The 24,295-nt window shown below is 40.3% G+C and overlaps 1 protein-coding gene across 1 annotated transcript in view; it reads left to right on the top strand.

Moving 5' to 3' along the window:
* MACROD2 (mono-ADP ribosylhydrolase 2) overlaps nucleotides 1–24,295 on the top strand; it is a 2,026,697-nt gene that overhangs the window by 1,841,228 nt on the left and 161,174 nt on the right. The window contains exon 10 of the mRNA XM_039479347.2: nucleotides 7,341–7,385. Within this exon, the coding sequence (XP_039335281.2) occupies nucleotides 7,341–7,385 (45 nt within the window). The remainder of the gene's footprint in view (nucleotides 1–7,340; nucleotides 7,386–24,295) is intronic.

Here is a 24,295-nt window from a genome sequence, read left to right as displayed (position 1 = left end):
TTGTTGCCAATGCTTTTGGTGTTTTAGTCATGAAGTCCTTGCCTATGCCTATGCCCTGAATGGTTTTGCCTGGGCTTTATTCTAGGGTTTTATAATGTTAGGACTTAAGTTTAAGTCTTTAATCCATCTGGAGTTAATTTCAGTGTAATGTGTCAGGAAGGGGTCCAGTTTCTACTTTCTGCATGTGGCCAGCCAGTTTTCCCAACACCATTTATTAAGCAGGGAATCCTTTGCCCATTGCTTATTTTTGTCAGGTTTGTCAAAGATCAGATGATTGTTGATGTGTGGTGTAACTTCCAAGGCCTCTGTTTTGTTTCATTGGTCTGTATCTCTGTTTTGGTACCAGTACCATGCTGTTTTGATTACTGTAGCCTTGTAGTATAGTTTGAAGTCAGGTAGCATGATGCCTCCAGCTTTGTTCTTTTTGTTTAGGATTGTGTTGGCTATGCGGGCTCTTCTTTGGTTCCATATGAAGTTCAAGGTGTTTTTTTCCAGTTGAAGAAGGCCATAGGTAGCTTGATAGGGATAGCACTGAATCTGTAACTTTGTGCAGTATGACCATTTTAACAATATGATTCTTCCTAACCATGAGCATGGAGTGTTTTTCCATCTGTATGTGTCCTCTCTTATTTCCTTGAGCAGTGGTTTGTAGTTCTCCTTGAAGAGGGCCTTTACATCCTTTGTTAGTTGTATTCCTATGTATTTTATTCTCTTTGTAGTAGCAATTGTGAATGGAAGTTTGCTCATGATTTGGCTCTCATGTTAATCTGTTATTGGTGTATGGGAATGCTTGTGGTTTCTGCACATTGATTTTGTATCCTGAGACTTCTGAAGTTGCTTAAGAGTTTAAGGAGATATTAGGCTGAGATGATAGGGTCTTCTAAATAAACAATCATGTCATCTGCAAATAGAGACAGTTTGACTTCCTCCTTTCCTAATTGAATATCCTTTATTTTTTTTTTTCTTACCTAATTGCTCTGGCTAGAACTTCCACTACTATATTGAATAGGAATGTGAGAGACAGCACCCTTGTTTAGTGCCAGATTTCAAAGGGAATGCTTCTGGTTTTTGCCCATTCAGTATGATATTGGCTGTGGGTTTGTTGTAAATAGCTTTTATTGAGATACATTCCATCCATACCTAGTTTATTGAGAATTCTTAGCATAAAGGGCTGTTGAATTTTGTCAAAGCCCTTCTCTGCATCAATTGAGATAATCATGTGGTTTTCGTCTTTGGTTCTATTTATGTGGTGGATTATGATTATAGACTTGTGTATGTTGAACCAGCCTGGCATCCCTGAGATGAAGCCTGTTTGATGATGATGAATAAGCTTTTTGATGTGTTGTTGCAATCGGTTTGCCAGTATTTTATTGAAGATCTTTCCATCTATGTTCATCATGGATATTGGCCTGAAGTTTTCTTTTTTTGTTGAGTCTCTGCCATGTTTTGGTATCAGGATGATGTTGGTCACATAAAATGATTTGGAAAGGATTTCTTCTTTTTGTATTGTTTGGAATAGTTTCAGAAGGAGTGGTATCAGTTCCTCTTCCTACGTCTGGTAGAATTTGGCTGTGAGTGCATCTGGATCTGGGGTTTTTTTGGTTGGTAGGCTATTAATTAATGCCTCAACTTCAGCTCTTATTATTGGTGTATTCTGGGTTTCAGCTTCTTCCTGGCTTAGTCTTGGGAGGGTGCAAATGTACAGGAATTTATCCATCTCTTCCAGGTTTACTGGTTTATGTGCATAGAATTGTTTGTAGTAATCATTGATGGTAGTTTGTATTTCTGTGGAATCAGTAGTGATATCCCCTTTACAGTTTTTTTATATTGCATCTATTTGATTCTTCTTTCTTTTCTATTAATCTGGCTAGTGGTCTATTTTGTTGATCTTTTCAAAACACCAACTCCTGGCTTTATTGATTTTTTGAAGAGTTTTTTTGTGTCTCTGTCTCCTTCAGTTCTGCTCCTAGTTATTTCTTGTCTTCTGCTATCTTTTGAGGTTTTTTTTTTTTATCTTGTTCCTCTAGCTCTTTCAATGTTGATGATAGGGTGTCAATTTTAGATCTCCCTTCTTTCTCAAGTGGGCATTTATTGCTATAAATTTTCCTCTACACACTGGTTTAAATGTGTCCCAGAGATTCTGGTACGTTGTGTCTTCGTTCTCCTTGGTTTCGAAGAACATCTTTATTTCTGCCTTCGTTTCATTGTTTATCCAGTCAACATTCAAGAGCTAGTTGTTTGGTTTCCATGAAGTTGTGAGGTTCTGAGTTAGTTTCATAATTCTAAGTTCTAATTTGATTGTACTGTGAACTGAGAGACTGTTTGTTAGGATTGCTATTCTTTTGCATTTGCTGAGGAGTGATTTACTTCTAATTATGTGGTCAATTTTAGAGTAGGTACGATGTGGTATATATAATATATAATATACAATATATAATATATAATATATAATCTGTGGATTTGGGGTGGAGAGTTCTGCAGATATTAGGTTTGCTTGGTCCAGATCTGAGTTCAAGTTCTGGATATCCTTGCTAATTTTCTGTCTTGTTGATCTGTCTAATATTGACAGTCGAGTGTTAAAGTCTTCCACTATTATTCTCCAGATTTTTTAATGATCGCCATTCTGACCGGTGTGAGATGGTGTACCTCAATGTGGTTTGACTTGCATTTCTCTAATGACCAGTGATGGACTTGCATTTCTCTAATGACCAGTGATGATGAGCATTTTTTCATATGTTAGCTGTGTAAGTCTTCTTTTGAGAAGTGACCGTTCATGTCCTTTGCCCACTTTTTGATGAGGTTTTTGTCTTGTATATTTTAGTTTTTTGTAGATTCTGGATATTAGCTCTTTGTCAGATGGGTAGATTGCAAAAAATTTTTCCCATTCTATTGGTTGCCTGTTCACTCTAATGACTGTTTCATTTGCTGTACAGAAGCTCTGGAGTATAATTAGATCCCATTTGTCCATTTTGGCTTTTTTTTTTTTTTTTTTTTTTTGCCATTGCTTTTAGTGTTTTAGTCATGAAGTCCTTGCCTATGCCCACATCCTGAATTGTAATGCCTAGGTTTTCTTCTAAGGTTTTTATGGTGTTAGGTCTTATGTTTAAGTCTTTAATCCATCTGGAGTCAATTTTTGTATGAGATGTAAGGAAGGGGTCCAGTTTCAGCTTTCAAAACATGGCTGGCCAGTTTTCATACTTTTTATATCAGATTTCTCTCATTATAACAATCTTTGCAAGGGTCGTCTTAATAATGGCAATAATATTTATTGAATGTGCATTCTGTACCCTAAGAAGTTGGCAATTTTATTATCCCTATTTTTCAGATAAAAAAACTCACATATAGGTATTATGAGGAGGGCAAAAGATAGCCCCCTGGAAGTTCACTAAAAATCAACTGACAAAGGGCAGGTTAATGGTAGAAAAGGCACACAAAATTATTTTAACATTTATAAGCATGGGGGCATTGCATGAGAATGATTATCCACTTGCTAAGTGGGGCACAGAATCTTATATCTTCTTCATAGGGGAGGGGATAGGGAAAGTAGACAGTTTTTTTGAGGAGCAATAAATGATTATTAGGAAAAATGAATGGACTCGGGAGATAAAAATTAACTTGTAAATGAGTCTGTTTGGAATTTGAATGAGCCCAAGAGGCAGACATTATCTTGTGAAAAACATCTGTCCAGGTGTGCTTGCATTCTCAGCTTGCTTTTCTGCAAAAATAATGAGATTTCAGGGAGAAGATGGAAGGCAATTGTGTTTCTTTTTGGGGGTACTATTTCTAGATAGATAAGGGAACTTCAGAGAAAATCTTCATCCTGTGCTTTGGGAGAGACAAGTGATTGAGATATTGGGATGAGGGGAAGGTTCCCCATATTTCAGGGCAAAATATTCTGATATTCTTCTTGCCCAATATTCACCTAGTTATATGTAGTTTGTCCTGGAAGTAAACCAAACCAGTCTAAGTCCAGACTCTGGACAGACTCTTAATTATGGTATGACTAAATCAGTGCATGAGTGAAATTAATGAATGAATAATAACACCAAGCCTGAACCTTCCACACATAGGAATCATTCTGGGGATGATGTTATCAGGACAGTCTATATAGTTCAAGTATCAGCTTCAATGTCTTGTTCTACAAGACTTCCAAGTAGCATAGCTTAGAGCATCAATCCCTTCTCTGACACCTTTTTAACAACACTGACTACCATATGTTGGAATGTATCTGCATGTCTTCGTTTCTTTACTGCTGGTGAGAGTCTACAAAACTGCTGAAGTATCTATTCTCCTTGGTGTTTCTACAGCCCCAAACATAAAGCTTTGTACACAATAGGCTACCAATGAGTGTTTGCTAGGTGAATAATAGAAACGTGAATGACAAGCAAAGGGATCTTTGACTCTTCCTTTATTTTTTTCCCAGAAATTGTAGACTCTTTTTCATGTCTTTCTCTGAGATTCTGGAGAGTCTGTTGTCATACAGATTTTAGATGGCTCTGTAAAATAAAATTCTGTTTAAAGATATTAAGTACGGGGAAGAATCTATGAAGTATAGTTAGTAACAATTTGATAATCATTTGGTTAGAAAATATCTCTAAGAAATTGCTGTTCCTTCCAAACTGCATTCATAGGATGAATAAAAAATAAATTATGTAGAAAATCACCAAAAAACAAACTTTTTAAAAAGTTAACTATAGTCATCAAGAATTGCCTTTCTAAAACCTCAAATTAAAGGCATTTTCTGCTTCGGCTAATAAACCTGTATTCTTTATTGATAATTGATTCTTAGAAGAGAGCCATACTGAGTAAATTTGGCTGGAATGACAAGTTACAAAGCACTTATTTAGGAAGAAGCTGCAAATCTTTACTGTCTTCCTGTTATTTACAGAGCATCATATAGCTAATATGCATAAGACACATAGAAAATAATATAAATTTAATTCAGTGGACATTTCTTTATTGATTCTAGTATATAAAATAAATGGCATTAAGTGCCAGGGAATTTACAGGAACGTAAGACCTGGTCTCCATCTTTGCAGAATTTATGATCTGGAGATGAATATTTGAAAGAGAGATAAATTAGCAAGTAGACTGTGTGATTGTATTATAATAACAGCTAATATTTAGCACTTAACAAGGTTTCAGTAGCTGCCCTAGTGCTTTACACGGCATTGTCTCATTCAATCCTTACAAAAGCTCTATGTAGTAGGCATTATTATTATCCCACTATACGGCTGATGAACCTGAAGCTCAGGAAGATTCAAGTAACTTCTCCAAGATTGCATGACCAGGGGATGGATGGGTGGAGGTGCCAGGATGCAAACCTAAGTCCATGTGTATTTAAAGTCCATACCAAGAAGGCAGTAAAGATAAGGTACATCGAAGAGCACAGGATTCATTCAAACTCTATGGCACCCAAGCCTGCACTTGAAGGATGAAAGTGAATAGAGATAGAGAAGGGCATTGCTAGAAGGACCAAGGCAGGTAGAGGAAGCTGAAGGGGACCTTGAGAGAACAGAGAAGAGTTCAGTGTTGCCATCCATGCAGGTGGTAGTCTGTGTGTAACAGAGGAGATGAAACTGAGAAGAGTGTTTGGAACCAGCTATCATTGGCCTTGAGTGTTACCAGGAAGAGCCTAGACTTTTCTCATTAGGCAGAGGGCAGTCACTGAACAGTTGTGAACCAGATCAGAGCTGTATTTTAAGATTGATTTGGCAGCCACGTGTAAAAGGAATGAGATCCAGGAGAGGGAAAGAGAGAGGAGCTGTTAGGAAGCTGCTAAAATAGCTAAGGCAAATGGCACTGGGAGTCTGAATTTGTACTGCAATAATGTGAGGAGAGAGGAGCAAATATAGAAACAGGAGATTTGGCGCTGGCTGATATTTTAGTCCGTTTGGGCTGCTGTAACAAAATATCATGGACTCGGTGACTTATAAACAACATAAATTTATTTCTGACAGTTCTAGAGGCTGGAAGTCCAAGATCCAGGTGCCGGCAGAGTCGGTGTCTGGTGAGGGCCCTCTTCCTCATAGGGAGCCATCTTCTCCCTGCATCTACACATGGAGGAAGGGGTGAGAGGTCTCTCAGGTATCTTTTCTAAGGACACTAATCCCGTCCATGAAGGCTCTGCCCTCATGATTTAATCACCTCTGTAAGGCCTCACCTTATGATCAGTCACCTTGGAGGTTAAGATGTAAGTGTATAAATTTTGTGGGGGATACAGATATTCAGACCATAGCAATGGATGTGGAGAACAAAAGAGAGAGATGACAATGTCAGAAGTTCAAAAGAGCAAGCTTGTCATCTATAGTGCTGAAGAATCACATGTCCTTGTCTAGTTAAAAGGGGTTATAATACTTGGAGATGAGGGGAGCTAAATAGGAATGGTGCAGCTGGTGGAGCACTTGAAAGCACGTGAGTGAAGGTTGGGATTTCCATGTGAAGCAAAGCCACACTTTTCATGGTGTGGTGCAGGGATTTGATGTGTGTTGGTCTATGACCAAATAATGAAGTGAGCATGCAGACCTTTAACAAAGGTAGAACATGTGACATTTAAAGTCTGATTTTTAATTTTGAGCAATTGAAATTACTGAAGTGACCCTATAGAATTTGTATAAGTAAATGATTGCACATTTTGTTGTAAATCATTTTTGAGATGGAGTCTAACTCTGTTGTCCAGGCTGGAGTGCAGTGGTGTGATCTCGGCTCACAGCAACCTCCACTTAATGGGTTTAAGCCAGGTGTCCTCAAACTACGGCCCGCAGGCCGCATGCAGCCCCCTGAGGCCATTTATCTGCGGCCTCCACCCTCTCCCCCTGCACTTCAGGAAGGGGCACCTCTTTCACTGGTGGTCAGTGAGAGGAGCACAGTATGTGGCGGCCCTCCCCCTCCAACGGTCTGAGGAACAGTGAACTGGCCCCCGGTGTAAAAAGTTTGGGGATGTCTGGTTTAAGCAGTTCTCCTGCCTCAGCCTACTAAGTAGCTGGAACAACAGGCATACACTACCACACCTGGATAATTTTTTTCTATTTTTAGTAGAGATGGGGTGTCACTATATTGGCCAGGCTGGTCTCAAACTCCTGACCTCGTGATCCTCCTGCCTCAGCCTCCCAAAGTGCTGGGATTACAGGCATGAACCATCTCACCAAGCTAAATATAGTAATTTTTAAAAGGAAATGTAAACCCTAGGTTTTAAATGGTGCATTAATGTGTATACGTTAACTCAGCATGATAATATAAGACAGACAATAGAAATGTGTATTTTAAGCCTTTTTTATTAATCCAACTAGAACTTTGTGTTTCCCACTTTCATATGAGTATTTTTTCCTATTTTCTAACAGATGATAATGAAGAGGAGGAGGATGTTGAAATGAAAGAAGATTCAGGTATTAAATTTATAATTTTATTATTAGTGGTTAAGTAGGGGTCATTTTGTTGTTTATGTACACTTCATATTTTTTCAAAGACAAAAAATTAAAATAGAAATATATGCTCAGTGTTATAAAAAAGTAGTTGTGCTGACACTTAAGGTAAAAATAATAGAACATGATGTCGTAGTTAATAGTTATATAACAAATCACCCCCACAACTTAGGGTAAGCTGCAAACAACCACTTATGCTCATGAGTACAGTAGAGATAACTTAATCATGCTGTTCACAAGGTTTGGGGTTCAGCAGGAAGGTTCAACAGCTGGGACCATCTCAAGATTCACTCTCTTGTCTGGCTATTGATTGATCTCAACAGTCAGCTAAATTCTTATCTGGGACAACTTCCCAAAACACTGAACACTTGTACCTGGCCACTTGATGTGGCCAGCTTCCAAAATAAGTTTGTCCTGGAAAAAGGGAGACACTGTATTCTCAGGCTTAGACATTCCACTGCATCACTCCATGTAACTGTATTCTTTGGAGTAGTCACAAGCCTGCCATTATTCAAGAGGAAATGAAAATGGACTCAATGTCTTCATTGGGAGTGGTTCCTTAGAATATTTAAGACCTAAAATATTGCTGTGGCCATCTTTGGAAATACACTTTCCACATTTTATATTTTGCTCTTATCAGAAATTTGTGATGCATGCCAAGTCCTCAACAAAGTCCAGTTGTTATGAGGAAAATCTATTGGTTAAATGCACAGGTTATGGCCTAAGGTAGCCACTGAACATGTCTTTGATAGTGAATCCATGACTCAATAGACCTGAATTCAATTCTAGCTCTATCGGTTATTGACCTTAAGCAAGTGTCATTTTCTGTAAGCCTCAGTTTACAATTCTGGGGGCAATAATTCTTACCATATAGTTTTGTTTGTGGGATTACATCAGATAACATACCTAAAGTTTCACACAGTGCTTGGATCATAGTAAGCATTCAGTATATTATTTTTTTCCTCATTCTAACAGATATTACAAGGATATAGAGCTTAATTGAATGATTAAAAGCTCCTTGTTCCCCATTTTAGCAATCAGTGTTTTGACCATGAAATGTGGCCATTTTTTAAGAGGTATCTCAGAGGTCCTAATTTTGTGTTGATTCCAGAAATCCCTACACATCACTGACAGGCTCAGTCTAGGCAGTTCCATTAACAGGGAGCTCCTTAAATTCTGATGCCTCTGATCTCATTACAAGAGGTGTAATTTGAGTGGTCCTTTTAAGTTATCTCTCTCTCCCTCCTCTCACCACCCACTATCTTCAAGGGGAAATAACACCAGTTTCTTTTCATCATAAAAGTCCATTGGAACAATTATAGCGTCTATCTACTATTCTCCAGTCCAAACATGTCTGATTCTTAACATTCCCTTGGACTTCCAAATGCAATGGATTCAGAGGGCATGAAAAGCAGAATCTGAAAGTCAGGAGCAGGAATAAAGGAGGTAGAAGAGGAACTGTAGCAGTGGCTGTTGGGGCCCTACTTATGTCTCCTTGGTGCTTGCTGTTATTTTACAGCACCAACAGCTTTCCAAGGAAAGTCCTTATGACTCTCTGCTAAGTGTTTTACTCTGGCCCTGGGAGCAAACTCAAAGCACCAGAAAGTTAATTTCCTTAGAGCAGCCCTCAACCAATAATAAGCAGAAGTTGGTTGGTCAATATCCACATCTGACACAGGTTCTATTCCAGTGCTGTCTAGTAGAAACACAATGTGAGTCTCAAATATAATTTTAGATTTTTCTGGTAACTACATTGAACAAAGTGAAAGGAAGAATGTAAAATATTTTGTATAATAGTTCAAAATATTATTTCAACATATAATCAATATAAAAAGTCAGATATTTTACATTCCTTCTTTCCATACTAAGACTTTGAAATTGGTGCGTACATTACATACACATCTCAGTTCAAACTGGCCACATTTCAACTACTCATTGGCAGGATGTGGCTAGTGGCTACAGTATTGGACAACATTGTTCGGAGGTCCCCAGTACAACTGAGTCTCGGTTGCCCACAGTGGAATGTGCTCATGAACACACCCAGTAATGGCTGTTTTCCTTTTCCCATCTATCCTCCTTCCCTACTCCTCTTGTGATGCTTGCTAAAATCATCTCTCAAATTAACTGCTTAACATTTAAACCCTTCTATGTTTGCTTCTGAGAGAATATGACCTAAGACAAGGATTTTGCTTCCCTCTTATAAAACAGAGTTCAAGGTAAAATTTTAATTAAAATTTCAATTCCTACACCCCTGTAGAATGTCTTGTTAAAAAGAACCATATGTTTAAAAAAAAGACTTTAAATTATCACCATGTCTTGAATTAACTTTCATGAATTTAATCTGAATGCCTGCCCTTCCCATTTATCCTGCTCACATGAAATGTTCTTGGAGTATCTTTTAGCCACGAGGGTTACTGCTCTTTGAAGCACCCAGTATAAGGCCTATATCTTGCCCATGGCTCATTTGCATTAAATGCCATAAGTACACATTTTTAAGCAAAGAGAGCTGGCTTCTCCATGAGATTTAGCTAGCTATCCAAACCACTGAACGATTTTAAGGAAATCATTATTAATGCTAATACAGAGTCCACAGGTTTTGAGTCAGCATTTGAAGTTCGGTGGCATTAACTAGATCATCTAATCTGATTTTAGTTCCACCAGGTTTTCTGAGAGTTTGGTCTCCAGCAGCTGGATGCAGCTGTTCAAGTCATATTCAATGGCCCAAGGATGCTAAGCTGCTCAGACAAAATGGGCGTGGGAGCTACTCTCTATTTCCTGATACCTGAGTGCTGAAATCATGGGGAATTTTTGTGCTGAATGGTTCCAGCTGGCCTCACCAGACATTGCTGTGCAGGCTGGCTTCATTCATATCTCACACTCAAGCATGCCAATCTCAAAGATGAATCTGAACCAGCCTCCCAAGGCCAGTAACTGCAACCTTTCCCTGCCCTTTATCAATTCTTCTCATTCAAGTAGAAAAGCTGAAGGGATTTTTACAAATGCAACTGACACTAATGAAGGGCTACTTGAGTGAATCAACTGGCCAAGACATGCTAATGAGTGATAGCAAATAAGTTGAATACCTAAACTCACTGGGGTGCTTGTAAATTAACTCTCTGGGTAAGGAGAGCTCAGTTTGAAGAGTTTGCAGATTTCTACAGCATAAACACACCTACCGTGGTCCTTTTCAACCTTCCAAGCATGAGGTCAATGAATGCTAGAGCTGGGGAGAGATGGTACAATTAGCTGGTGTGAGCTGGCTCAAGTCAGCCACAGCACAGCTCTGCTGAGCCAGACTTTAATTGGGCATGTACTTTACTTTGTGCCAACAACTTGACATGCATGAACTCATTTAATACACACAGCAACTCTCTATATAAGGCAGGAACTGTTATTATGGAGGCTTAAAATGGATTAGTTCCTTGCTTAAGTAGCAGAGCCAGAATTTGATTCTGAGTTTGCCTAACCCCAAAGTTCATGTCCTTCACTTTCTTGCTCCTGTCTCCAGACTTTCATAGTAAGTAGAGGCAGGAGCATTTCAGATGGTATCAGACATGGTCACCTGTAAGGGAAGGCTCTACTCCCATGGGAGGTGGAGCAGCAGACTGGCTTAAATGCCTAGAATTCCTTTTAAGTCCTTTAATCACCTCCCTTAATCCTGGCATGACAAATGTTTTCCCATGTGCTTTCATGTCCATGACTATCCACTGTTGAAATTAGCCCCAATCGGAGTCAGCAGGGACAAAAAATTATCAACCAACCACCTATGGAAATTCAACCACATCACAGCTGGAAGCACAGTTGATTCCATCAGGGGGCAAATCCATGCTCCTGAAAAATCTCCAGGTTTCCACCCTAGCCCAGACACAGGGCAAGCTAGAACACATGACGTATTGTCAAGGAAAAGTATAGGGATGCGTTTGAAGAGAGGTAAAAGCAACTCTCTTCTTCACTCCCCCAGGCCAAGAGGGAAAGTTGTCCCTCCCAAGCCACAAGTAGAAACCTGGGCACAGAGGCCATATGTATCTGACTTTCATCTGCATGCCCCAAAACACTTTACCCATGCTCTCATGAAATGATACAATGGTATTTCATGTAACATGTTTCATGTTCATATTCAACATGTATCCATGCCCACTGACCCAAGGAGTGCTCTACAACTTTTTCAAAAAATAAACTATTAGTATGTTGGGGGGTGCTTAGATATTTCAAAATGTGGCAAATGGATGCCCTTTTAAATAGTGCCCACTCCCCAGGAATTCCCATTCTGGTGGAAAATGACATAGAACTGTAACTCACCAAAACACAAAAAGGGAGTTTGGAGAAATGCTGGTTTGGAGTTGAATTTTCAGCACTGGAAATGCTCTTCTCGATTCCAGCTGCAGACAACACATTGCAGTGACATGGAAGGGAGGTTGCAAATGTCACTTTGCCCATTTTATGAATCCCTTTGAACCCGGTATTTGCACTCGATGAGCTGCTCCAAGCATCTCATTTCTGTTTTTGCTGAACCCATTCCAAGGGTTGACATCCATCTTGCACCTGGTGACAGAAGTTTGGGGGAGTTGCTAATGTAGTCATTGGCAAAATTTTTCACCTTGGCTGTGGTAATAACCTTAGCTGTGACTCACTTGCCACCACAGAAAACCTAGCCTAGTGCCCAAAAACTTTGCAGGTTATAATGCCCAAGTTTTTAACAGCACATCTATCAAATGTGGGGTTTTTTGTGTTTTGTTCCTTTTTTAATAAATGGGAAATGAGAAATGAGTTGCTATGGCTCTGTAATGTAATTTTAGAATCCTGGCATGAAGGCGACAGCTGCTGAGAGAGAATTAGGCAGGGTCCCCATTATATCTTGGCCTTAAAGAAAGGCCTGAGGAAGCAAAAATAAAATAGAATTTGAAATGAAATTCACAAGGCACTGCTAGGCACCAGGGATACAAGAGGGATTAGCAAAGACAAGTGCCCTTTTCTCATGGAATTTACATTCTGGGGGATGAGATGAGGAAGGAAACATAGGATAAAGGGATACACCAGAGAGCTGGATAATTTCAGATACAAGTGATATGTTTGAGAGAAATTTTCTTTGTGATGAGCCTTTAGATTAGGCAGTCAGAGAAGGCCTTCTACAGAGAGAGATTTGATCTGAGATTCAAAGGGTGAGAACGAAGCAGACCTATGAATGTGTGTGTTGGAGGAGTCGGGGTGAGAACAGCAGGTGCAAAGGTCCTGAGGTAGGAACCAGCCTGGCAGTGGCTGAGGAACATAAAGGGGAATGAAGCTAACAAAGCTAGAGCCAAACGCAAGTGGGAGGTGAGGTTAATGTGCTAAGTGGGGGCCAAATGACATGCTGTGCTAGGCCTGGAATTGGACTTGGATCTCATTCTAAGCAACGGTTTTTAAACAGCTGAGCAACATGATCTTGTTGATGTTTCAAAAGCTCACACTGGCTACTGTGTAGAAGAGAATGTGAAGAGTAAAAGCAGGGAGATTAGAAATCCAGAGGTTATAATTTAGAGGGTTATGAGATGCTGCTGGTTTGGGCTACTGTGGTGATTACAAAGGCTCAGTACAGTAGATGAATATGGAATCTACTTTAGAATGGAAATGATAGGGCTTATGATTATTTGGGGTTGAAATTCCTGGGTAGATAGTAACACCATTCCTTGAGATGTGCCATACTGTGGAAAGAACAGGCTTATAGACATCCAGTATATGGTGGTCTTATTTTAAATTTGAAATGCCTTATGAGGTCCTTTACAAAAAAATTGAGAGGGCCTGATGTGATCTGAGTACAGGGAATTTACTAGGGCTGTGAAGTGTGGGGCATAGTTAAGTACCAGCCCTGAAAGGACAATGGGAAGGAGGTGGCTACAAGACCCAAGAAACTTAGAGGGCCACTCTAAGTGGAGAAAGCCAACTCTGGGGTCTGTAATATTAGATTGAGGGATATAACCAGCTCATGAAAACTACCACGTGCCTAGAAAGTAAATGCCCTGAGCTCCCCATTGGCTACGTCTAATAGGAAGCCAGAGAACCAGGGAGTTCACTGATGCAATCCAGAAAATCCAGCCTCCCAGGGCACAGCAGGGATGATGAATGGTGGAGTGGATCTAGAGGGGCAAACAGATATTCAGTCCCAAATCCCAAACAAGATGCCATGTAGGCATTTGAAGACATAAGTCATGAGCTTAGTAGGAAGACAAGGGCTAGATATGTAAATTAACGCCTAGTCAAATGCACTATATCCAAATGGAATAAACTTGGAGATGCTTTCCTGACACTGTCCTCAGAATTTATTTGCCCCCATGGATAGATTTAGAGAGGCATTAAGAAAAATAGGAAGTACAGTAATTTAATTGGGGACATACAGAATCTGGATTACTAAAAACCGTTTGTTAAATAGAAGCAGGACAAGTTCTAGCCCCATTACTTTCTCTATTCCTCTACCCCTGCTTTCAGGACTAAGATGAAATTGCACAATGACAATCGTCAATCTCTGAAGATTGATATCAAACTCTTGGAGGAAAAGAAATTAACAGGGTTCCCCTATGGAGACTTTCTAAATTTAAAAAAGCCTAAGTGTAAGATTTTACATTTGTGTGAATCACTAATGGTGTCTACACAAATGTTTTAGTGTAAGCCTTAAGTCTATGTAGGTTGTAGAACCACAAGTCTTTGCCAGAATTTCGCTCAGCCATGAGGACAGATGAATCCACAATTAAGATTCAGTGTGTGTGTACATTTACTAAGAAGAAAACATTTCTAAACTTTAACCATAATTTTGAACCCTACTGGTAAATATTTAAATATGAATATTAAATCTTTGAGATTCCAGAGGGGTTAGAGCCAAAAGGCCTCTCTCCACCCCACAAGAAGAGCAAAGCAAAGAAGCCAGAATGTTTGAAAGACTCTAGTGAGGGTAAGTGCTGTCCCTCCTTCCTTTAGAAAATTATGTCATGAAAAGAAACTTCTTTAAATTTAAACTACTTTAAATCATGTATATACATATACTCATGTTCAGCTATTCCTAAGGGTTAAAATATCACAGAGAAATTCTTTTATCCTTTTCTAATATGTTTGAAGATGAAGAATCAGATTCAAATTTAAGCCAAAACCAAAATTTAAAAAGTCCATTTCATCAGTGTGATATATTTTCCATGTCTGCAAAGCAAAAAATTGTAGGTAGTGCTTCCCAGTTATGGGTTCCAAAATTGTGAAAAAGTGAAGGTCAAGATTTGCATGTGATGACCAGCTTTGCAGATATTGGCTTACTGGGGAAATTTGCTTTTCTGATAACTACATTCTGAGTCTTTCCAGATTCAGACCTCAACAATGGATGCTGGAAATGGTTCCCATCTTTAGCATTCTCTTTGATTTTCCAGGATTCTACATACCTTTGTATTTTTGCAATGAATGGACAGGTCCCACTGAACTAAGTTTTATGAAGAAATGGCACTGTTTCTCTTTTACAAACTAGGACAACATACAATGCTTTCAAATTTTCTTTTAAAATGTTGATCAGCTGTTTTCACGTGAAGCTCAAATCTAAGAGTAGTACAGACTTTTACACCTGATCTTAGCCAAAAGGCTGAGAAGTGATAGAGTAGTACAGACTTTTAAAAGGGAGCATAGAAGATGGCTGAATAGGAACAGCTCTGGAATACAGTGCCCAGCAAGAGCTGTGCAGAGGGTGAGTTATCTCTGCATTTCCAAACGAGGTACCAGTTGCATCTCAATGGGACTGGTGGCACAGTGGGTGTAGCCCAGGAAGGGCAAGCCGAGGCAGGGTAGGCGCTGCCTCACCTGGGAAGTGCAATCCTTGGAGGACCCCCCTCCCTACCCAATGGAAGCCATAGGGGTCTTTTCCATCCACTCCAGCATGCCGGTTTAGATACTGTGCCTCTCCTGCAGTTTTTACCACCCCCAGACCAGGAGATTCCCAGGCCAAAAAGTGCCACAGGCCTTCCAGAATGGCTGTTTCAGCCAGCACCACAGATTTCCATACAAAAACTCACATAACTCTGGGCAGTTGTTTCAAGTGATGTCTGGAACACCTGGAAAACAGAGCTGCTCATTCAACTGAAAAAGAGGGGGCTGAAAGTAGGGAGCTAGGTGATCTGGCTTGGCAAATCAGAGCATTTCAGATTGCCCCACACAAATCGGAAATCTGAAATGCTCCGACTTGAGAGTTTCACAGCAAGCAGCTGGACCCAGATGGTCAAACTCTGCATGGAGAAGGGCATCCGCCACTACCAAGGCAGTCTGCCATTACTGAGGCAGTTCTGACCATACCTCTGTAAACAAAACTGCAAGGACGTTTACACAGCAGCTGGGCAAGACCCGTGGCAGCTCAGAAACACCTCTCCTGGCAGACTGTGACTAGACTACCTCCTTGCTGGGCAGGGCATCTCTGAAAAAAGGCAGCAGCACATCAGGAACTTGTACGTAAAGCCCCACCTTCCCAGGACAGAGCACCTGGGAAAAGAGGCAGTTATAGGTTCCCCTGCAGTAGACTTCAACGTGTCTGCCAGGCAGCTCTGCACAGAACAACAGAGCTCCCAGTACAGCAGCTGGGCTCTGACCCTCATATATCCAAAGAGGCACCTCATAAAGGAGAGCTCTGGCTGACATCTGGCAGGTACCCTTCTTGGATGAAGATAACAGAAGAGGAAACTAGGAGCAACCCTTGCTGTTCTAACAACCCCTGCGGGTGATTCTCAGATAAGCAGGATCTGAAGTGGACCTCCAACAGACCTGCAGCAAAGGGGTCTGTTAGAAAGAAAACTAAAAAACAAAGAAATGGCTTCAACATCAACAAAAAGGATGTCCACTCAGAGATTCCATCTGAAAGTCACCAACTACAAAGACCACAGGTGGATAAATCCACAAAGATGGCAAGAAACCAGAGCAAAAAGTATGAAAACACCAAAACCCAGAACACCTCTCCTCCCCCAGGGGATCACAACTCCTCACCAGCCAGGGAACAAAGCTGGATGGAGAATGAGTCTGATGAATTGACGGAAACAGGCTTCTGAAGGTGGGTACTAACAAACTTCTCTGAGCTAAAAGAACATGTTCTAACCCAATGCAAAGAAACCAAGAACCTTGAAAAAAGATTAGACAAAATGTTAACTAGAATAACCAGTTTAAAGAAGAACATAAATGACTTGATATGGCTGAAAAACAAAACACAAGAACCTCGCGAAGCATACACAAGTTGCAACAGCCTTATCCACCAAGCAGAAGAAAGGCTATCAGAGATTCAAGATCAACTCAATGACATAAAACGAGAAGGCACAATTAGAGAAAAAACAATGAAAAGAAATGAACAAAACCTCCAAAAATATGGGATTATGTGAAAAGACTTAATCTATGTTTGATCAAGTACCTGCTTATGATGAGAAGAATGAATACACTCTGGAAAACACTCTTCAGGATTTTACCCAGGAGAACTTAGCAAGGCAGGCCAACATTCAAGTCCAGGAAATACAGACAACACCACAAAGATATTACTCCAGAAAGGCACCACCATGCACATAATCATCAGATCCACCAGGGTTAAAATGAAGGAGAAAATGCTAAGGGCAGTCAGAGAGAAAGATTGGGTCACCCACAAAGGGAAGCCCATCAGACTTACAGCAGAAACCCTACAAGCCAGAATAGAGTGGAGGCCAATATTCAACAGCCTTAAAGAAAAGAACTTTCAACCTAGGAGTTAATATCCAGCCAAACTAAGTTTCGTAAGCGAAGGAGAAATAAAATCCTTTACAAACAAGCAATTGTTGAGAGATTTCATCACCACCAGGCCTGCTTTACAAGAGCTCCTAAAAGAAGCACTGAACAGGGAAAGGAACATCCAGTACCAGGCACTCCTAAAACATACCTAAGGGTAAAGACCATTGACACAATGAAGAAACTGCATCAACTAATGGGCCAAACATCCAGCTAGCCTTAAAATGGCAGGATCAAAATTACACATAACAATATTAACCTAAAATGTAAATGGGCTAAATGCCCCAGTCAAAAGACACAGACTGGCCAATTGGATAAAAAGTCAACACCCATCAGTGTGCTGTATTCAGGAAATGCATGTCAAGTACAATGACAAACATAGGCTCAAAATTAAGGGATGGAGGAGGATTTACCAAGGAAATGGAGAGAAAAAAAAAAAACCAAAAAACAAAAAAAACTGAGTTGCAATCCTAGTCTCTGATAAAGTGGGCTTTAAACCAACAAACATCAAGAAAGACAAAAAAGGGCATTACATAATGGTAAAAGTGTTTGATCCAACAAGAAAAGCTAACACTCCTAAATATGTACACACCCAGTACAGGAGCACCCAAATACACAAAGCAAGTTCTTAATGACCTATAAAGAGACTTAGACTCCCACACAATAATAGTGAGGGACTTTAACAAGGATATCCAGGACTTGAAATCAGATCTGGACCAAGAGGACCTAATAAACATCCACAGAACTCTCCACCCAAATCCACGGAATATACACTCTGCTCAGCACCACATCACACCTACTCTAAAACTGACCACATAATTGGAAGTAAATCACTCCTCAGCAAATGCAAAAGAATGGAAATAAAAACAGTCTCTCAGACCACAGTGCAATCAAATTAGAACTCAGGATTAAGAAACTAACCAAGAACTGCGCAACTTCACGGAAACTGAACAACTGGCTCCTGAATGTCTACTGCATAAACAATGACATGAAGGCAGAAATAAAGATGTTCTTCAAAACCAGTGAGAATGAAGATACAACATACCAGAATCTCTGGGACACATTTAAACCAGTGTCTAGAGGGAAATTTAGCACTAAATGCCCACATGAGAAGTGAGGAAAGATCTAAAATCAACACCCCATCATCAAAATGGAAAGAGCTAGGGGACCAAGATAAAAATAACTCAAAAGCTAGCATATGACAAGAAATAACTAAGATCAGAGCAGAACTGAAGGAGATAGAGACACCAAAAACCCTTCAAAAAAATCAGTAAATCCAGGAGCTGGTATTTTCAAACCATCAACAAAACAGTCTGCTAGCCAGATTAATAAGAAAGAAAAGAAGGAAGAATCAAATAGATGCAATAAAAAATGAAAAAGGGGCTATCACCACCAATTCCACAGAAATACAAACTACCATCAGAGATTACTGCTAACAACTCTAGGCACATAAACCAGTAAAAGTGGAAGAAATGGATAAATTCCTGGACCCTTGCACCCTCCCAAGATTAAACCAGGAAGAAGTTGAAACCCTGAATAGACCAATAATAAGGGCTGAAATTGAGGCACAAGTAATAGCCTACCAACCAAAAAAAGTCCAGGACCAAACGAGTTCACAGCCAAATTCTACCAGTCGTACAAAGAGGAGCTGGTACCACTCCTTCTGAAACTATTTCAGAGAATTCAAAAAGAAGGAATCTTTCCCAAATCATGAGACCAACATCAGCTTGATACCAAAACCCCAGCAGAGACTCAACAAAAGGAGAAAACTTCAGGCCAATATCCATGATGAACATACATGCAAAAATCTTCAATAAAATACTGGCAAATTAATTGCAACAGCATATCAAAAGCCTTATCCATCCCAATCAAGTGGGCTTCATCCTGGGGATGCGAGGCTGGTTCAACATATGCAAGTCTATAAATGTAATCTACCTATAAACAGAATCATAGACTAAATCCACATGATTATCTCTATAGATGCACAGAAGGCCTTCAACAAAATTCTACAGCCCCTTAAGCTAAAAAGTCTCAATAAACTAGATATTGATGGAATTTATCTTAAAATAATAAAAGCTATTTATGACAAGCCCACAGCCAATATCATACTGAATGGGCAAAAACTGGAAGCATTCCCTTTGAAAGCTGGCACTAGGCAAAGATGCCCTCTGTCACCATGCCTTTTCAATATAGTATTGGAAATTCTAGCCAGAGCAATCAGGCAAGAAAAAGAAATAAAGGGTATTCAATTAGGAGACGAAGAAGTCAAATTGTCTTTATTTGCAGATGACATGATGTATATTTAGAAGAGCCCATCATCTCAGTCCACAATCTCCCTAAACTGATAAGCAACTTCAGGAAAGTCTCAGGATACAAAATCAATGTGCAGAAATCACGAGCACTCCTATACACCAGTAACAGACTAACAGAGCCAAAGCAAGAGCAAACTCCCATTCACAATTGCTATAAAGAGAATAAAATACCTAGTAATATAACTAACAAAGGATATAAAGGCCCTCTTCAAGGAGAACTACAAACTACTGCTCAAGGAAATAAGAGAGGACACAAACATATGGAAAAACATTCCATACTCATGGTTAGGAAGAATCAATATCATGAAAATGGCCATACTGCTCAAAGTTATTTATAGAGTCAATGTTATAAATATTTATGTTTATTTATAAATTCAACACTACAATGAACTTCTTCACAGAACTGGAAAAAACCACCTTAAACTTCATATGGAACCAAAGGAGAGCCCACATAGCCAAGACAATCCTAAGCAAAAAAGAACAAAGTCAGAGGCATCATGCTACCTGACTTCAAACTATACTACAAGGCTACAGTAATCAAAACAGCATGATACTGGTACCAAAACAGATATAGACCAATGGAACAGAACAGAGGCCTCGGAGACACACATCTGCAATCATCTGATCTTTGACAAACCTGACAAAAACAAGCAATGGGGAAAGGATTCCCCGTTTAATAAATGGTGTTGGGAAAACTGGCTAGCCTGTGCAGAAGGCAGAATCTGGACCCCTTCCTGACACTTTGCACTAAAATTAACACCAAATGGATTAAACATCTAAACATAAGACCTAACACCATAAAAACCCTAGATGAAAACCTAAGCAAAACCATTCAGGACATAGGCATAGGCGAGGACTTCATGGCTAAAACACCAAAAGCACTGGCAACAAAAGCCAAATAGACAAATGGGATCTAATTAAACTCCAGAGCTTCTGTACAGCAAAGAAACCATCATTAGAGTGAACCATCAACCAACAGAATGGGAAAAAAAAATTTGCAATCTACCCCTCTGACAAAGGGCTAATATTCAGAAACTACAAAGAACTAAAACAGGTTTACAAGAAAAAAACAATCCTATCCAAAAGTGGGCGAAGGATATGAACAGACACTTTTCAAAAGAAGATGTCTGTGAAGCCAGCAAACATATGAAAAAATGCTCATCATCACTGGTCATTAGAGAAATGCAAATCAAAACCATATTCAGATACTATCTAATACCAGTTACAATGGTGACCATCAAAAAACTCTGGAGGCATCAGATGCTATAGAGGATGTGGAGAAATAGGAACACTTTTACACTGTTAGTGGGAGTGTAAATTAGTTCAGACATTGTGGAAGACAGTGTGGTGCTTCCTCAATGACCTAGAAATAGAAATTCCATTTGACCCAGCAACCCCATTACTCGGTATATACCCAAAGGATTATAAATTGTTCTGTTATAAAGACACATGCACATGTATGTTCACTGTGGCACTGTTTACAATAGCAAAGACCTGGAACCAATGCAAATGCCCATTGATGATAAACTGGACAAGGAAAATGTGGCACATATACACCATGGAATACTATGGAGCCACAAAAAATGATGAGTTCGTGTTCTTTGTAGGGACATGGATGAATCTCGAAGCCATCATTCTCTGCAAACTGACACAAGAACAGAAAATCAAACACCGCATGTTCTCACTCATAGGTGGGTGTTGAACAATGAGAACACATGGACACAGAGGGAGGGGAGCATCCCACACTGGTGTTTGTTGGGGGAGGCCAGGGGAGGGACAGCAGTGGGTGGGGAGGTTGGGGAGGGATAACATGGGGAGAAACGCCAGATATGGGGATGGGGGATGGCAGCAAGCCATGTAAGTACCTATTTAACAACCCTGCATGATCTGCACATGTACCCCAGAACCTAAAGTATGAAACAAAACAAAAAGTCATCTTTGAAGACTAAATAATCACATATACACACTAATCAAGGGGAAAAAAGGGAGCATATTTACATCTTGTCTGGAGCTCTACTTCCTCCACTGAGAAATGAATAGTATGATAATAATGACGGTGTCAGGTTGGGGTTTGAGAGAGAAAGATGCTGAGATGGAAGCAGAAGTGCAGGATAAAGGGGAGAGGAATAGGCAATGGAGCAGGAGCAGCTGAAAGGAGAGTAGGAAGGAGGCTTAGCTAGGAAGTGCCCCAGTCTGCAGTGCAGTCTGTGGGAGTCTTGAGGAGTCCTACACTGGGCAGCAATAGCTGGGCTCTATGATTTCACTTTCCCATGCTCGGTCACTAGGAGCAAGTAGTTTGGGGAGAACATGGCTGGCCTCAGCAGGAGCACAGTGCCACAGGGGATCTTAAAAGTGTGGCTGCTGAGCGCTTTCAGCTTACTTCTCTCCTAGCAGCAGGTCTCGCTTGAAAAGAATTCTTGAGCTGCTTACCTGGGGGACTGCACAGTATCCCTGTGACTGCTGGGACTTTAGGTGCTAAGTAATGTCACTGCTTTTTCACCTTCCTGGGAGTTCAGAATCAGTCGGGAAGACAAAGCTGAAAGAAAGGTGGAGACCAAAACATTAGCTTGGTTACGAATGTGGTAAGGCCAGAGCATCTGGTTGCCCTGCCCCCATACAGCCTTACTAAACCTGGATTTCTGCTCTAAATAGCAAAGCTTTGACCACTGACCCTTTACAGGCAAGTGCAGGTGTCCTCAGCTTCCTAGACCAAGGCTACCCTGGTCAACTTGTCATAGGACAAGTAGGCCAGGGACACACCTTCTCTGCAGGCAGGTGGGTCTGAGAGAGAGGCACGATAGGACTGTTTCCTTCTCCCAGGCTTACTGAAAGTGAGGAGAGGTGCAGAAAGGCAAAGAAGTGGATGTGACCCCTTCTAGACAAGGAGCAAGAGATGAACATTTTCTAATGATAGTAAAGATTACAAATAGCATGTGTACCGTGCCTAGCACTGGCCTGGCCTTCTGTTAGTGATGGGTATTATCATCAATATCATAATCATGGCCATGGTAGGGTATGCACGGCCCTAATTCAGGGACATACACTTGAAAGTTTAAAATCATTCAGAAAAGAACACTTACACCAGGGAAAAGGCCACCTACAATAATTCACCCAAGATGTTAAGTTTTGTTTCTGCCTAGCTGGGGGAGTAGCCAGGGCTTCCAAATCTCCCGTTGTAGGTTCAGTCATTTTCTAACTATCTCTTAAGGCCACACTTGGGCAATGAGCTGGGGCAAAGCAATAATCACCTTTCCCCTGAAGAAACTGTACCTCACTCAATGATTCCCATCACATCCATAACCTATGTCAAAACTTGATTTCCAGGGCCTGAGTGAGTTGTTATTTCTGAGCATCACATAATGGGTATTAAGCTATAGCAGTTCTTCCCCCTTTAATTAAAGAAGAGAATTCTTCCAAGTTACTCCTTCCAACGTGTGAAAACTTCATTTACTTCCCCAAATCAGTTGCTTTGTTCAGGAACATCATTCCCTAATCCTAATGTGACTGAATAATACAGCTTCACCTCCTGTAATTATGTGGTCTGACAATCTGCTCTGAATCAAAGATGAAAATCTGGTAACCAGATTTGCTAGCAGGGACATTCTGTCTGTGGTGAAATGTGAATGTTAGGCACTCTCCAGAAACTCGGGAGTTGTACATTTGTTCCTAAGAGAGCTTCAAAGACAAAAAAGTAAAAATTGCTGGGCAAGGAGTGAGAAAGGGAGTGCCATCAGACAGGCTGATATGCTGTTGTGCTGAACCCCTCCCAACTTTAATGGGGATAGCCTCAGGTTTGAGACGCTGAAGAAGAGCCCCAGAATCACTGGAAGAGATATGGGGTTTTGCTGGGGGCTTTCAGGCAGGGCAGAGAACCTAGTGGCAGCAGCCTGGGCAGGAAGACCACAACCACTTATGAAAAACATGCAATCGCAACCTTCACTTAACCCAAGATAGAGTCTCCATCCCTCGTACAGCCTGCGTTCCACAGGACGGGCCTGGGGCTCACATGTTCCCTGTAGATAAGAAATGAAACTCCAGGTTGCTGCTTCTGGATTCTAGCTGAGAGCTTCAAACTGCATTGAGGGGCATCCACGACACGGTTCATTCTCAGAATATGCTTAAGTGATTGCTATCAACTGGGTTTACCATATATATGGCGCTTATTAAAATTTCTGTTTTGACTAAATAAACTACATCCCTGAATTCATGCATTGCACTTTTGCATGTGTTCCATTTTCTGTTATGACACAAAGAGTTACAGTCATTCTTTCCTAGAGGATATGCAAATGAAATCTCCTATCTCTGGAAGAGGGGCAAATTTTAATACTAATCATGACTCTTCTCTCTAGATCGTCTTCCCAGCTTAGAGTTATCAATGTTTTTCTAGCTTGGTCATTTCGTTGTTTTTTTTTTTAAGTCAGAAAAGCTCCTGGTATTTTCATTTCTATGTCACTCAGCTTAATGCCCCAACACTTAACCCCATCTCACTTCTCTCCTTTAGGGTTCCCTGGTCTACTTCCCACCCTCACAGGAACTCCTCACAGACCTCCTCCTTTTACCTGATAACGCACATTTTCAGAAAGGGTTCTAGAAAACAAAGTCACCTAGATTTCCCAGCATATATAGTCATAGTAACTGTATTTAGATTCAGAAGAAAAATTTTGAGAACATATGGTCAAATTTTCTCATTCTACAGAATTTTTTAAAAGTACAGACTGCAAATGCTTCTTTAACTTGCCCAAGTCCACACAGTTTGATAATGTCAAAATCCTTTTTTTTTTTTCTAGAAAAAACACAGCTTCTGTAATCCTTTATTTCTCTTTCTTA

This window comes from Saimiri boliviensis, chromosome 9 (assembly GCF_048565385.1).
Source record: "Saimiri boliviensis isolate mSaiBol1 chromosome 9, mSaiBol1.pri, whole genome shotgun sequence".
Lineage (NCBI taxonomy): Eukaryota > Metazoa > Chordata > Mammalia > Primates > Cebidae > Saimiri > Saimiri boliviensis.
The sequence above is the reverse complement of the archived record's forward strand: the minus strand, read 5'-3'. Positions and strand labels throughout refer to the sequence as shown.